At 46.6% G+C, this 15,338-nt stretch overlaps 2 protein-coding genes across 6 annotated transcripts; both read right to left on the bottom strand.

The window, feature by feature from the left end:
* Positions 1-6,915: 6,915 nt before the first annotated feature.
* Positions 6,916-12,536, bottom strand: LOC120893954 (zinc finger FYVE domain-containing protein 9). Of its 2 annotated transcripts, none has more exons than XM_040296208.1 (5): positions 12,430-12,536; positions 12,015-12,247; positions 8,174-11,949; positions 7,938-8,099; positions 6,916-7,857 (listed from the first exon to the last, which is right to left on the bottom strand). In XM_040296208.1, exons 2-5 carry the CDS (start codon positions 12,097-12,099, stop codon positions 7,696-7,698), a joined length of 4,185 nt encoding a protein of 1,394 aa, XP_040152142.1. In that variant the 5' UTR covers positions 12,100-12,247; positions 12,430-12,536; the 3' UTR covers positions 6,916-7,695. The 2 variants fall into 2 exon arrangements, with proteins under 2 accessions (XP_040152142.1, XP_040152143.1); XM_040296209.1 differs by lacking the exon at positions 12,430-12,536 and adding an exon at positions 12,307-12,416.
* A 147-nt stretch (positions 12,537-12,683) lies between these two features.
* LOC120893955 (protein UXT homolog) lies at positions 12,684-13,350 on the bottom strand. 4 transcript variants are annotated; one of them, XM_040296211.1, is made up of 2 exons: positions 13,269-13,350; positions 12,684-13,213 (listed from the first exon to the last, which is right to left on the bottom strand). In XM_040296211.1, exon 2 carries the CDS (start codon positions 13,183-13,185, stop codon positions 12,742-12,744), a length of 444 nt encoding a protein of 147 aa, XP_040152145.1. In that variant the 5' UTR covers positions 13,186-13,213; positions 13,269-13,350; the 3' UTR covers positions 12,684-12,741. The 4 variants fall into 4 exon arrangements, with proteins under 4 accessions (XP_040152145.1, XP_040152144.1, XP_040152148.1 ...); XM_040296210.1 differs by having other exon boundaries at positions 13,290-13,350; XM_040296214.1 differs by having other exon boundaries at positions 12,684-13,207; positions 13,269-13,338.
* Positions 13,351-15,338: the final 1,988 nt, after the last annotated feature.

The raw sequence follows: 15,338 nt of genomic DNA, 5'->3' as shown, positions 1-15,338 counted from the left end.
ACTTTATGGTCGCATCGGTGCAATGCCCTACTGCCACATCGTTACAGCCACTCAGGTCCAATCAGCGTTATATGATGCGAATCAAATGTTAGTTTGTAATTGTTTAACCAAAGCTGATCGGATATAGCTTTGAGGGGTCAATATAGTTCGCAGTGTAGTTTATAATGAGCTATTTATTGCTTTGGGCTTTCGTTGATCCATACAATAAAAGGCGGTGAATGTGATGATAGATATTTTTTTAGCAATAAGGTTTGGTCGTTTTTAAATGTTACGAGGTTATTATGGTTTTTGCATTTTGCAAATTGATTAAATTTAACATGTCATTTATAGTAACAAGCATTGATGTAAAACATGTTTATATTGAGCTCAAGACAAAGTTACTTGATCCTTTTTTTTATTTTCTTCTCCTTTTCTTTTCATTTTAAATTCAGTTTATTTTAAACATTGCAAGTAGATTGTACTAATAAGTGAATAAACAAATAAATAAATCAAATTTAATGCTTACAACTATCAGTGCTTTGCAGATCGTAGTTGTCTGATACAAAAATTTAATACATTTTTTTTTTTGGTTTGGCATAGATCTTAAATTGTTAAGCCGGATTAAAATAAATTGCATCATAATGGTAACAATGCTGCCAAAGAAGAAAATTAGTTTTTCTGTATTTGCTCCATAGGCATGGACATAAGGGTCAATAAACCGAGGGTTGAATGTTCAGTCATCACTGTTAGAAACTGGCGCTCTAACCAAAAAATAAGAGAACAAAGTGAATTTGATAGGTAAGCACTGAGGGTGCACCAAAAAATTAGTTTATTTATTTATTCTCCGTTATCGTCGCTCTTGGGTGTTTTTATCGCAATTATCCCATTTTGCGCGGTTTTCTCCCTTTTTATGCTTATGTCCATACACAAAACATCGCCTTAGCTGACAGTTTGTTGGAATCTTATAACAGTTTCCAACAATCACTAAACACTAAGGATATAATGATTTTTTATTTCATGAATTGGTTAAATGTTTATAGGGTTTCCCACGATTTATTGGTCAGTTCCCATAATTTTTTGGGCTCGCCTCACGATTTATTCATCGTGTCCCATAGATTATTGGTTTTGATGAAATTTAAACAAAAAAGACTTTACAGCTTTGATTTGAACTAAAAGAATGAAACTAACATGTATGTTCGAGTCTAAAATCCCACAAAAAATCTACCAGACAATATTATCCCGAGTATTATTACCAAACTCGATTGTTGCATGATTTTATGACGTTAGTCAATTCAAGAAACAAGCATGTTTTTCAAACCTATGGTATGATATGGTGTGATAAAACATATGAAATAATGAAAATGATAGGAAACAATATGTACAGGTTAGTCTTAATTTAAATTGTAAATACAAATATGATATAAATTCTGATATCCTAGGCAATCTAGAAAAATGTTTTTGAACTCTAAAAATGTATTGGATGTTTTGAACATTTTTTCTCTTTGAACTCGTTGTTGAAGATTCATAAGATACGATGAAAAGTAGCACTATTCCTCAAGGATATTAATGCACTGCAACCATTATTTTTACTTTTAACTTCACTTATTAATTTCACTTTTAACTTCACTTAAGTTTTAGTTTTCAACTAAATTGGTTCTGATATATGTAACCTAAAGATCATCTCACTTTGTTACATCAATTTGTACAACTGTATTGTAGAACCCACTGTAGCTAATAACCTTCGCATGCAGTTTTTGTTTGTTGCGCTTTCATACGAAACCAGAGAAATACTCAAGAAGATTAACAAGTGTACTATTTTGTAATATTTTCACAGCATAAGCTCCTATAACCCGATCCACATCTTTCAAACATCTCTTGTGCTTTATCTTTCCTCCGTTACTCTTTCTTTCTCTCTTTCATACTCTTTGCCATCCATACAGCGTACGATGATGATGGATGCCCCTACTGCTTCACTCTATCAACCCATCCATTTTTTCACCTATCTTCCCCCGTTCACCCGCGAAGAAATGAGCCCTAGATTATGGTCAACCTCTTTCCCACCACTTACTAATTGAGCGTGAATTAGGGCCAGCCCCTCCGCACCGTGCTGATAGAAGGGGCGTTCCACGGGGCTTCCATCGCGATGGCATCGCGATCAATCTGACACCAACGCCCCACAGCATCGTCCTTTTGCTTATCTCGCCCTGCTAAATCTTGGCCGCTTAAGGGCCGCAAACTCGGGCCACAACGCCTCACAATCGAGCCACAATCGAGAGACAGGTAAGACAGGCAAGCTCTAGCCGCCAGTAGCCGCAACGGAACGCTCGGGAAGCCGGCAATGCAAACGCACGGCAGCTTCTTGGCCGCACGCTCTTGCCACGCGGATGCGGTACGGTTCGATGCGCGTGAGATTAATTGAGATAATTAATTTTAATTATGAAATAAATTTTATCTCCATCTGCTCGCTCACACCACACGCGCTCTTTGCCCGGATGTTCTTGGACGCTTCTGCACGGTGTTTCTTGACGTGTTTTGGTGGTGTTTGCGATAAGCTAAAATGGTTCTGTGAACAATCTTTTTGCGGGCGATTGGACAACACTCCAGCCCGCGTTGCAGAATAACTCTCACGCGAAGATAACAGCCGACTATGGGCTTCTGTGCGTTTGACATGGACTTCGGTGCGATCGTAGGCGATGCATTCAAACTTGTACGGCTTGTGTAGTTCAGCATAGGGACAGCAACATACTCGGACGAAATCGAACCTTCCAATCCGTTCACTAGCAGCTGCTTGCAATTGATTGATCTTCTTTCCCGGGTACGACTGCTCGACCGATCCGTCCACCCACTCATCCCACCCATTGGGTGCAATTCCGACGTGTCGTTAATGTCGCGCCCGGGAACATCCGAGACACGCTTGTGTTTCGCGAGATTGAGATAGCACACACACACCGTCAGCTGCCAACTGGTGTCCACCGTCAACTGGCGTAGATCCGTCCGGCGACGGCACAGTGGCCACACACTGACCCGTCCGTTCGTCCCCTTCACCCGAGATGATGCGGGGCGCGGGACACTTTTTCTCGCATGCTTAAAGTGACATTTTGACTGTTTATGGATTAAGTCTGCCAAAGACCGGGCTGCGTGCGTCAACTTTACATTAGTGTCAGTCAGCCCCACTGCCACGTTCACTCCCAAAGACTCCCCATCCCGTGCACCCGGCTCACGCACGCCCGTTCGTTTCGCCCGAGGTAGAAACCCGCGCAGACGATTAGCACACCGGTGATACGATTGCGGCCGGCGAAGATTGATCGATCCTGCCCGGCAACCGAACAGGAGTCATAAATGTGCGCGAGGATCAGTTTTAATTTATTTCCCCTTGCCCTGGTCGCCCTGTCGAACCGATGCCGAAGCCCCGGATGGACCCATGGACAGTCGTCGTGCCGCAGCGGCTTACGCCAGCAACAGACCAGAGATATCACAGCGGTCCGCTCGTACAAAGTTGGCTAGGAAAATGTTGAAAATGCCTCACCACTTTCCCGGTCGGTGGCAGCACTTCTCCCGCACGGTTGTCGCGGGCGTGAGGGTCCTTTTGCATAATGTTTGCTACTCAGAGCAAGCCCTCTTGGCCCTTGATCGCAACTATCTTTCGCTGCGCCGCTGGTTGTTGCGCCGAATGGGTCACAGCGCGCACGATGGGATGGTTAGTGGACATAAAAAGATGCATTATGTGCACGTAACAAATGAAGGAAAAATATAAGAGAAAATAAATGAATATAAATATTACACTTTAAGTCATGAAGGCCTTTAACATTCAACAAGCAAGCTATTTAAAGTTGTTGTTCCTATATCTTATAAACTTGCTCGGAACAGGTCCTAACGAATTCAACAAATCAATAGGAAATAACATATAGAATTGTTACATTCATAATCGAGTTTCAACATCAAATAAATCATCAAACATCAAATAAATCAAAAAAAGATTTCCCCACACATTGAAAGTAACACTCCTCATCAAATTATTAAAAATGTGAAAAATGGTTTTGAAAAATTATTAAGAAAAAAACGCTTTCTTTCTCGTTTACTTTGCCCGGACACTTGACATGATCAAATGGTTTACCGTAATTTAAAACCATGGTAGCACCACTTAACCGGGATCCTTGGGTGATTTTCTATTGGTCATGCTTCACCAGTTTTAACTATGAAACTCTCTTATCGTTCCTCTGCACATTTTACTGGATGAATCTTTAGAGATGAGAGTCCCAATTATCATATGCTGGAGCATTTTTATCGTGGTTTAAATTTTGCCTCTCAAATTCTGATGAATGCGTCGTTCAAGTACACAAAGTTTGCCTGCAACTTCAGTGTGTCAGCTTACGTTTTTAATATGTTTTCAAAGACTTTTGAACCTCGGAAACCTTGGCATTCAGTTTTTACGAGGATACACTTGTTACTAAAAGCTACCAAAGATAATTTAACTTCGTAGTCTTGCTAGGTTGCTATATTGTACTAATAATGAGCAATGAGCAATGAGCAATTATGTTTGATGCGAATATTTCTAGTTCGTTCCGGCTTTTTGCGACTTCGTGTAGTTAGGAAGGAGTTTACTACTCCTCGCATGACATATGGTCTATGACCTATGGCATCATTGATTTTAATTCGGACTGCAATGAGGGATAGGCAGACCATTCAATCATCTGACCTTACTGTAGATTTATAAGGATGTTATAAATGCCCGAAATGTCGCATGCGCAGTCTAATTAATGCTTTTGTCGTTTGTAAACTATCGAATTTGGTAGATACATAGAATCAATCAATACATTTGGAGATGTCGAATACATTTCAATAATATCAAAAGTAAAATTTAATGAGTAATCTAATTTAATATTTAATGATTACTGCTTTTGGCGCCTGATTTGCTGGATAGAGCACCGCAATTGTTCATTAATCTTGAGCATAAAGTTTTAAATAGGAAAAAATATTCAATAATACTTTTGCATTAGCAGCAATTATAATACTTACACATGTCCAGGTGTTGTTTCCTCTCCAACCCACTGTTGAGCGCCGTTTCATGATCTTGCCCGGTCCCGGCGGAATGACAATCGTTCATTTTCCATGTCTTGTGGGTTTTATTCGCTGCTTTCTTCATTTTCATCTCAAAGATCAGTCGTAACGTTGCCTCGCTGCTGCTGCTGCACCGTGACAGTGGGTGTCAGACTATCTGCTGCTAGCGATCATCTTCCCGTCCAAGACAGAAAAAAAACCTCCAACCCCGGTTGGCACTCCGGCGCGTGAAGGGCTCTTGCAAAAACTGCGCAACTGAGAAGTGAATTTCTTTCGCACCATCTGGCCAGCTGCCACTCCAGCGAGCGAGCGAGTGAGTGAGTGGCTCCTACTGCAACAACCGTGTGTCTTCTAATCCTCAGCCAGCATCGTACTCGATCTTCCGCGATCGGTGGGGGTGAATGTGTATGTACTAATAAAACATTCGATATCTTGCAACGTTAGACGACGCGATGCTCGCTGTCCTTCAGCTGGCTGCTCCAGCGCGTCGACGTTCCCATCCCCGCCGGAAGCCTCTCGACATCTTCGACAAACAGGATCATCGTCATGAAGGCGCGCGATCATCATCGGCATCTGTTCGGGCTCATTATCGTCATGACTCGACGCGATTGCGCGGGAAAAGGGCCAGCCCGCCGACGCCGAGCCCCGTTACGCCGAGAGGGTGGCGAGATCGCACGCGGAGAGATCGATGATCCTTAATAATAAAAAGTACCGTTTCGCGCTGGCAACCAATGCAAAGAGGATCGCAACCTCCCTCTCTAACCGCCTCGGGCACCCAACACCGAAGGCGTTTCGAAGCGAAAGTGTGCTTTAGGGCGCACATTATTGTATGTCATTTGTAATGCTAGCGGCGGGAGGAGGTTTTCTTTACTTTGCCATCTTGGCCCTGGCTGCTCGCACCACCCGCACACTTCGCGCTGCTCGTGTTGTATATGCATCCATTTGTGGTTCTTGTTTTGTTTTGTCCGTCCGGCCTCCTCCCCTCCCCGTTCCTTCCGTGGGGCACCGGCCCGCTTATCGCAGACGCAACGCCGTCCCGCGCACTCTCTACGATTCTGTTGTTTGGTTTACTGCTGCTGCTGCTGTTGCTGCTGTTGCACGATGATTGTTATTATTCTTGTTGGACGATTGGTTGTTGCTCACGGGGAGCGCGCGCGCACCTTCATTTTTGTTGCCTTTGCTGCACTCCCTTGCGCCCCACACTCCCCTCGGGATCACGCTGCGAGATCTGGAGGGCATGCAGCTTGCAAAATCTTAAGCTGCTGCAACGCTGCCCTGCACCCTCTCTCGCTCTCTCTCTCTCTACACACAGATATATGCAAATGGGGGTTGTATGCACTCTCCTAGCGAGCGTTTGAGTGATTGGATGGAATGCTGCTCAAGAGGTCACCGTCAGTTGCCTTCCCGCCTTCCGCCGCCATCGTCAGCTGCAGGGCCGTACGTTTTTCCAGGGCCATTGGCACAAGTTATGCCCGAGCGCGGTACGCATTTGTTTCCTTTTCCAGCAGTAGTAGTAGTAGTAGATAGGGCAAACGGTTGGGCATGTACAGGCCGCAGTGTACCCGCGCAATAGTTAATTATGCCGCGTGACTGACGTAATTAGGTAGGAAGAAGTTACGGATTTTATCGTGTTTGCTGTTGTTACGCGCAGACCCTTGCTCATCCATCTACTAATCGTGTTAATCGCTCGACTGCAGCTTTTAACGGACACAGACCATGAAGCCGCCAGAGCTTGACCTACGGTTAGGATGCATTGCTTTTCATTACAGAAGAATAAAACAATTTATTAGCGCGTTAAATCAATCATAGATTAAAATTATACACAAACCAAACTAAACAAAATGACTCGTACGATTCGAACCGCATTCTCAACAAGGGTTAAAAGATCACGCTTACACCTCTGCAATACGTGGTAGGTGCACTCGCGTGCACTAATATATTTGCTATTATCATGCTTGCAACTTGGGCCAACGTTCCGATTTGAATGTAATAACTATCATTGCAATGCCAATTTGCTGCCATTATATTGCGTCAATCCCGTTTCTGTTGTTGTTGTTGTTGTTGTCCGTCGGCACTAAAACTTCCAAATCAAATATAAATATACCTCCCCTTCCACCGCGTCTACCTATAAACAGCGACATAATAAACTTGGTGACTGGCTCTCTTCCTTTCAATAATTTTAACTATATATAAGAAATATATATATCTATATCTATGTATATATGTATACTCTATATATACTCTATATAACTCACGGTGTGCACCTTGGTGTGAACGTTTCCTTCCTCTCTATCCCGCTCGACTTTTGTCGACTACTTCGGTTTGCTATGCACCCCGTGAATGTGTGACCGCGTCCGTTTTACTCTACCTGGGCGGCCAGGCTAGCACTTGGTTATTATAGGGGTCGGTTTGTTCGAAGCAAATAATACAATCCTCAATACATTCGCTCTTTGGAGAGACCCGGCATGCCGGTCAACTGCCGGCTTGGCTGGTGAATGAAAAACACGAAGAAGCAATCTTCTAATCAAATCGTAACGGAACCGCAAAAGGAAAACCAACCGATACTTTTCGAACATATCGTATAGGCTCACATGGTTGGCTGTGGTCGCAGGTTCAGGGACCACGCACGGGTCGATTCAGTCCTTAGCGTTTGAATAACTACTTGTCAAGAATGTGGAATATCAGTTCGAATACAATATCGTGCAGATCGAGATGTAGCGCCGTGGCCTGCCGTTCCAGCAGCTCCATCACCGCCTGTCCGAGCGCGTTCGAATATAGAGGAGCTAGCTGGTTTCCGCCACTTCCCGCCACGTACGCCATCTGGTGGGAAAAAAGAAAAGTTTTCACCTTTTTTTACACGAATCCTTACAAGGAGAGGGATAACGCGCGCATCGCCATACCTGACCGCGATTGGAGCTAATCCGCAGGGCTAGTTTGGTGTGTCCGTTTGACGCCAGCAGATCCAGATACTCAACCAGTGCCTTGCAAGCCGTTTTGGCGACCGTTTCCGAAATCTTCGACATGTTGATCGGATCACCGGGATGGTTAGATTCTTCGTCTCCCTGGAAGAAATACATGTTGATACAGCTGTTAGGAACGATCTTTTACACTGTTTTCACTACCGTTTACACCCTACCTTTAAAATAAAGACCTCCGTCCAGCGGATGATGTGGTTCGAGTTGGAATAGTCCGTGCCCCGGTGGACCCGAATGCTTGGCACACCGTCGAACGCCTTCCGATCGATCGGCGACGTGACGCCTATGTTGAAGTTCAAATCGTTCGACGTCCACTCGATCGACACCAGCTCCTTCTGGCTGTCGTCTCCCTCGGTCGGCCCACACACGATCTGATAGTCTTTCATCGCTTTCAGCGCCTCCTTGACGAGCTGCAGCTTCACCGGCGGTATCAGCACCCGCAGCCCATCCTCCAGGATGGTGCACCGGCCGGTCAGGCCCGAGTTGGGCTTGAGCGAACCGTCCAGCACGAGAAAGCTGGCACCGGTCACCTTGCGCGGTTGGCTCTCGATGTCGATCGCCTGCGTCGTGTACTGCGTCGCTTCCGGGCATCCCGACTCCGTGTTCTGTATGCACACCAGATGGCCGTCCGCCAGCTTGCTAAAGTTGCCGCCCACCGCCATCAGCTGCTCGCTGGACCCGTCCACCACCTTCACCATCTGCTCGTAGCGGTTGCGCGGTATCAGGATGCTCGTCTTGTGATCCTCCAGATGGATCACCATGCCCCGCACGCTCGGAATGGTGTAGCTAAAGTGCCGAAAGTCCGCCAGCAGGTTCACGATCGTTTGCGCAATCTCGACGTACACGGATTCGCGCTCCCGTTCGCTCACGTGCGGGCACGGATAGTACTGGTAGAGGGCGCCGAGGCGCAGCATCAGCCGCAGGGGCAGTATTTTCGCCCACGGCACCTCCCACCGGTGTATCAGGATGCCGATCAAGTACGGAGCTTCGGGCGCGATGACCGCCTTCATGCACTGGTAGGTCGGGCGCACGTACAAAAACCCGCCGTGGTTCTTCGAGCCGAGAAAGTTGTTCGACCGGGCGGGCGAAAACCCGAGCTCGGTTATGATGTGGCCCCGGTCTGCCTCGCAGTAGATTTCGTTCAGGTGCACGAAAATGTCCTTCGGAAGCACGCGCGAATCGCCCAGCACGAGCAGGATGATTATCTCGTCCTGGCCCACGTAGTGCAGCCCGCGGGTCGTGAAGTTGATCACAGTTCGATTGATGCAGCACGCCAGCTCCACCACCGTCACGAGCACGTGGAAGTTCTTCTGGATCGCGAACGTCAGCGTTACCTCGCGCAATCCCTCCAGCAACGATGCGTCGTTTTCGATCTCCACCAGCTTGCTCTCCGTGGGGCTGATTCGCTTCAGCACCGGTGGCAGTTTGTTTTCCTCGGCCGGAATCAGCGACGCCAACTGGCCGCCAACGCGCGGAATGGCGTTAACGTCATCCTCCCCACCGGGCGGTGTCTGGACCCTCGGTTTGCGGCCTCTCGGGGGCGAGGTGCGGGTCGGCACGGCGTCCCAGTTTTGATCCAGCTCGGTCAGATCGCAACCCGGCCGTATACCGTCGCTGAAGATGACGTTCTTATCCTTGCGCATGTTCCTAGGGGCTCCCGCACGCTTCAACACTCCCACCGGGACCATCACCGAGATGGGCGACTGGGGCTGGTTGCTGGCGGCCGCCTGCTGCAACGGAGGAATCACCGAGCAGTACTCCATCGGGTTGTTCGGATTTGGCTGCCGCTGACCGCTGGCACCGGACACCGCCAGGCTGCTGCGGCTATCGCCACTCTGCATTCCCGCCAGCTGATACTGTTCGGCCTCCATCGCCTGCTGCTGCTGAATGCTCAGTATCACGTCGCACTCGATGCACACCCGGGCCTCCGCGTCGCCCAAGTACTCCAGCTTGGCCTTCAGACAGCAGCACGTCGAACAGAGCACCTGACCGCATGCCCGACAGTGGTGGCGTCGCTTGATGACGGAAAACTTTTGGTTACACTGCATGCAGAATTTGGTTGAATTGTCCGGCACCCAGAACGGCTGTATCTTGCCGAGCTGTGCCTGTGCCGGGCTTAGCAGCGGGACGACCGGCACTGGAGCGGCTATCGGCGATTGAATCGGATCGGCAATGGCTAGCCGTGATGCTGCTTCCTCTTCCGCTGCATGTGATGCGGTCCGTGCTTCGATCGACGTTCCAAAATCATCCGAGCTTGTGGAAGATAGTGCAAGCCCCTGCTCGGGAACGATAACGCGGGATGAGGGAGGCGTGTGTCCGAAGGAGGCCGTTATGCCACCATCCGTCAAGCCGGCTTCGTTCACCACGGCCACACTGCCAAGTTCTAGCGAGGTTGGCCGTTCCGGATGCGGCACAACGTTCGCCGGGTCATCTTCGCCGGCAGCCGACTGTCCCAACCGACGCTCCGACTCCGTTTCCGTACAATCGATGAACCTTATCTCGCTTCCATCCTCATCCAGCGTAAAGTCACCCGGTTCCTCCGTATCGATTGGGATGGGAATTTCCAACTCCGACGCCGCTGCCAGGGCTCTATCCGATGGATCCACGGCGGCAGCTACTGGTGTTGTTGCGACCACTGCCGCAGTTGCGCCCATCGCCAAATCGTTAAACTCCAGCGTTGATGCTTGCGAAATCAGATCGTCCTCGTTCTCGCCACGGGAGGAACTGGGACTGATTTCATCATCACTACGACTATCGATACTGTTCTCATCTGCAGCGCGATCTTGCACGATCATTGAACCGTGCTCCACATCTCCACCAGCAGGGGCTTCAATCTCCGGTTGCTGTGATTCTGTGGTTACCGCAAGGTCTAACTCGGTAACGGGCTCTGCGTTTGGCTTCGGTGGCATCGCAGATTCTACATTCACGCTGCGAAAATCAAACTCCTCCAGCTCCTGCAGATAGCTCTCTAGCTCCGTGTCGGACACATCGTCCATCGTCGATTCGAACCCTATCACCGGTTTACGAGCATCTTCGCCCTCGTGCGGCTTGCCCGGCCGTTCCACATCGTCCTGCGCCGTCGTTTCTATCTCATCCTTTGCTACTGGCGCTCCCTCCACCACTTCATTGGTTTCGCGCACCAGCGGCACCTGGCCGCTTCGCGACAGATCGACGGCCACAATGGAGGAGATGGACGAGATTCCTTCCAAATTTATCACATCATTGCTCAGCGTGTCCGAGTACAGGCTGTTCTTGTAAGAGAACGCCGACGTATCCTGTGCATCGCCAGCCGTCGTGCCCTTTCGTGCCCCTCCCTCATTGGTGGTGGCCAGCGTGGTCATCGACGATGTGTCCAGCACGTAATCATCACCGCTCAGGGACGATAGCTCTTCGGGAAGCTTTTCATGAGCCAGCTCATGCCCTTTGGCTTCCTGCTGCTTGTCGGCCTCTTCCGCATCGCTGCTGGACGCCGACGACGAGGACGATGACGCGGAAGAAGAATGCGCAGAAGACGATGCCGATGAGGAAGCGACCCGTGACGAACAGCAGGACACCGAGGAGGCAGAAGAATCGGGCGATGTTGCCGGAGTGGACGCGACGTGCTGTGGGGAAGTCGGCACAGAGGATGACGTAGCCGCAGCGGAGGATGTTTTCACTTCCGATGAAATCGAAGAGGTCGACGGAGGAGTCAGGAGTGGCTTCCGCTCACTGGGTATGCCCAGATCATGCGAGTCCGGGAGGCTTACATGCTTCGTCACTCCGCCCAACTCTGTTCCGCCCGCGTTCACATACTCGTTCAGACTTGAAAACACGGTTGACACATTAACTACGTTGGCCTTAAATTTTAGCTTTTCCTGCGCAGCTGTCGCCGGTCCGAGAGCAGCTACCACTGCCGTCTGTCGATCCGCTGCCGTGCCATTCACTGTGGCCTTGGCGTCTGTAACAAAGCACACAGAGGATCATCGCAATGCGCTGTTTACCTCCACAATATATCATACTCACCCGCTGGCCTCGTCGCAACGCTGTTGCCGTCGTCCTCGTTCAGTTCAAGATCGTCCAACACCTTGTCAATGTCTACCAAATCCATTGTGTGGCGGGGGTAGCTTCCGATGTGCGCAATCGGAACCGCCCTCTAAGTGGTCGATCAAGGACACCCGTTTGCCAATCCTATCCGCAGCTAGCACGGTACCGCTTTCATAGGAAGAGATTTTCACGCAGATTTTTCACTTTGCGAACTGGAAGCAGAGAAAACATGTTACAGCTAATTCCAACAAAACATCGAGGACATTGCTACCATCAGCATCATGTTGCGGCAGTTGCAATGGCTTGGATTGTTTTTTCAATCGTGAAACAAAGTCAGGGAACAAAGTTAAAGGGTATCGTTACAATTTGCACACATTTTAAGCGAGATAATTACCTAAATCTTCCACAGAAAACTATTATTACGCCGAACTATGTCTAGACATAATTTTCCTTTTGCTTACAACCTGTTTATCATCTGTCAGATGACTTCAAGAGAAGGTGATGTCATTCGGACCGATTTGACATCTTAATGACCTTCACAGGATGACAGCCAATGTGCAGCGATCAACAGAAACAACAATCGTTTGTTGTGTCGAAACGATTCCATTTAAAGCTCTCCTTGTGCAATTAAACTGAATCGTGAGGTAATTAGTTAACCATAAATTGTGTATTTATTCTTTCAGCTTATTTTACCGTTTAATAAACCTCACCGATTGTCTTGCATCGTGTGAAGTCGCTGTGAGTCGCCTATCACAAGCAGAGCGAGCTTAATATTGGCTCTCGTTTCGATGCTTTTGTCGCGAATAGTGTCTGCCTGTTTGGTTAACACTTTGATTTTCACGTCCACATACCGTGAAGCTTCTTCAATCGTAAACTCTACATAAACCTTTAGCCCAACGTCCACCAGTATGTGTTCGACGCTGTCAGCACGTGCCTTCATGAACATGTTCCCACCGATGTTGACCTGCGTCTTGAACTCCTCGCGTCGCTCCTGCCCCAAGATTGTTTCGATCATATTCTTTAACTGCACATACTCCATAATTTCTGCGTTGATCAGCTTCAATTGCGTTTCGTACATCCGTAAATCCTCCTTCAGATGCTCGTGGACGAACGCTTCCACGTCCTCCGTCGACATACGCTGTGTGACCATTTTGGAATCCGGCAAAGGGTACCTTAAACTAAAACATTTGATGAATCGATTGAACAACTGCTTTTCACCTAAGTGTGGCATACCGGTTATGCAGCCAAACCTACTTTATTGCTCTAGGAGTTTTTGTGCCCGGCAAAAACTGCTGTTTGTTTATGTTTAGCAAATGACATTTCATTCGGCATTCCCAACCAACAAAATATACGTTCCAAAATAACAAAATGTTTAACCTTTGTGTCAACAGCTGCCAGACACTCTTAAAAACCACCGCAACGAAAAAATTTACAGATGAAATATAACACATTGTACCGCTCCTTTTTTCGGTTGACCGATTTTAGTCCACCCATCGGCGATCGAAATTGCTGTAAGAATGATTCTGCAGTGCAAAATATCAATTTAACACTAAATGATCTCAAGTTTTTTTTTCTATCCTCGTCTAAAATAAATAAAACAAAACACTTTTTTTCTTTACAATAACAAGCGTTATTTTACCGTAGTCTACCTTTTTCGTTACGCTACGGGCCTTAGAACAATTATCCGCTATACGCGATTCTCGATGCGATGGGGAAAAAGTCTTTCCCCAAGTTGCGGAAATAATGCGTTCCAGAGACTTTCGCGTAACTTGGATTTTCGGGTATACAGTAGAACGTCGATTATCCGGGGGCGGATAAACCGGCGGGCGGCTTAACCGTGCACATAAATGTGACAGCTGTTCAAACGTACAGCGAACATTTGCAGCGATAGTCAAGTGGGCAACCAGATTTTTGTGCAGCTCTGAAGTGTCTAATGGTATTTTCAAAATTCAAGTTTTTTCATGAACAGTTGTTAAACCTATAGTTATCGATTAAAATAATATTTTACTAACGACTCATTGAATGATTCATGTTGGGTTAATCATAAAACTAGTGAACTTTATAATTTTTATATGAATTTGACATTTTTAGGACCATTATCCGTGCAAATCGATTACCCGGCAACCGTTCGGTTCCAAGCTGCCCGGATAATCGACGTTCTGTTGTGATATGTGATCAAATGAAGAGACACCGAGAACAGCTAGCATGCGACTACACAGTTTTATTGAAATCCAAGTGTATACCCAATTGACATTTTCGAGCACGAATAACCGGGAATTCGAGCAAATTCCCTTAAACTGGAGCCTTAAACTTCCCTTAAACTGCACCAGTTTAAGGTAATTTAGAAAAAGTCCTGTAAAATCAACTGTGATGCAACTTTTTCGTTGATTTCTTCCAAATTCGATCGGAAACGATGTTTCCTATCGTTATAGTGGGTCATGTAGCCATTTTACACTTAAATGAAATCGATTTTTTATTAAAAAAAGTCACACAAAATTCGATTTTATTTTTCATGAAAAATCAACGCTACGAATGTAAAATGAGCTCGACGGCATAGTCCATCGATAGAAGAAAGTCAAAATTACGAACACGCCAAATCTTAGCGCATTCAACACATTTGATCACACACAAATCCACAATTTCAGGCGTATCGAGTACTAATCGAGCAGATATGGAAAAACATTATCGAGCAAATGTCACTTGGGTATATACAAAGTTCATGAGGCCGCGTTTACACATACAGTCATTCCCCGAGTTACGTGAATAATGCGTTTCGGAGACATTCGCGTAACTCGGATTTTCGCGTAAGTCGAATATCACATGTTACAGCAAAAATATACTTTATTTATCATAATTTTTGATTGAATTTAGTTCATTTATGTAATTTAATACTTATTTGATGCAATTGGTGTAGAAAATTTGGTTATTTATCGGTAATTATTTTTCATTTGACAATTGATGGAGAAAATTGTACTGATTTGACATCTGACCTGTCAAAAATAAAAATTCGCGTAACTCGAATTTGCGTAACTCGAGTGTCGCGTAACTCGGGGAAAGACTGTAGTTGTTGTGTTTACGTATGGATAGTTCGATACTTGAATTGACACCTTAACACGTTCTACTGTATAAGCTTTCTTTGTAAAACACCAACAATTATTTATTTTGTGAAATATTTTACCACTATAATATATCATACCTAAAATGTATGATATATTATCATTAACGCTTGGGCTGAGACAAAAGCAAAAAATTTAAAAACACATCAAAACGTTATTCTATAATTCGCACTCAGTGTAGTGCGAA

The sequence above is a fragment of the Anopheles arabiensis genome, chromosome 2 (assembly GCF_016920715.1).
Source record: "Anopheles arabiensis isolate DONGOLA chromosome 2, AaraD3, whole genome shotgun sequence".
Taxonomy (NCBI): domain Eukaryota; kingdom Metazoa; phylum Arthropoda; class Insecta; order Diptera; family Culicidae; genus Anopheles; species Anopheles arabiensis.
This window is presented reverse-complemented; position numbering and strand designations above follow the sequence as displayed.

What these genes read in the sequence shown, in the direction of transcription:
- LOC120893954 (XM_040296208.1), bottom strand. Translation starts at nt 12,099, where the DNA reads ATGGATTTGGTAGACATTGACAAGGTGTTGGACGATCTTGAACTGAAC. An exon ending in CGTTGCGACGAGGCCAGCGG is followed by an intron (nt 11,950 to 12,014) that starts GTGAGTATGATA and finishes GCTTTGTTACAG; the next exon opens with ACGCCAAGGCCACAGTGAAT. An exon ending in TTAGCTCCAATCGCGGTCAG is followed by an intron (nt 7,858 to 7,937) that starts GTATGGCGATGC and finishes TTTTCCCACCAG; the next exon opens with ATGGCGTACGTGGCGGGAAG.
- LOC120893955 (XM_040296211.1), bottom strand. Translation starts at nt 13,185, where the DNA reads ATGGTCACACAGCGTATGTCGACGGAGGACGTGGAAGCGTTCGTCCAC.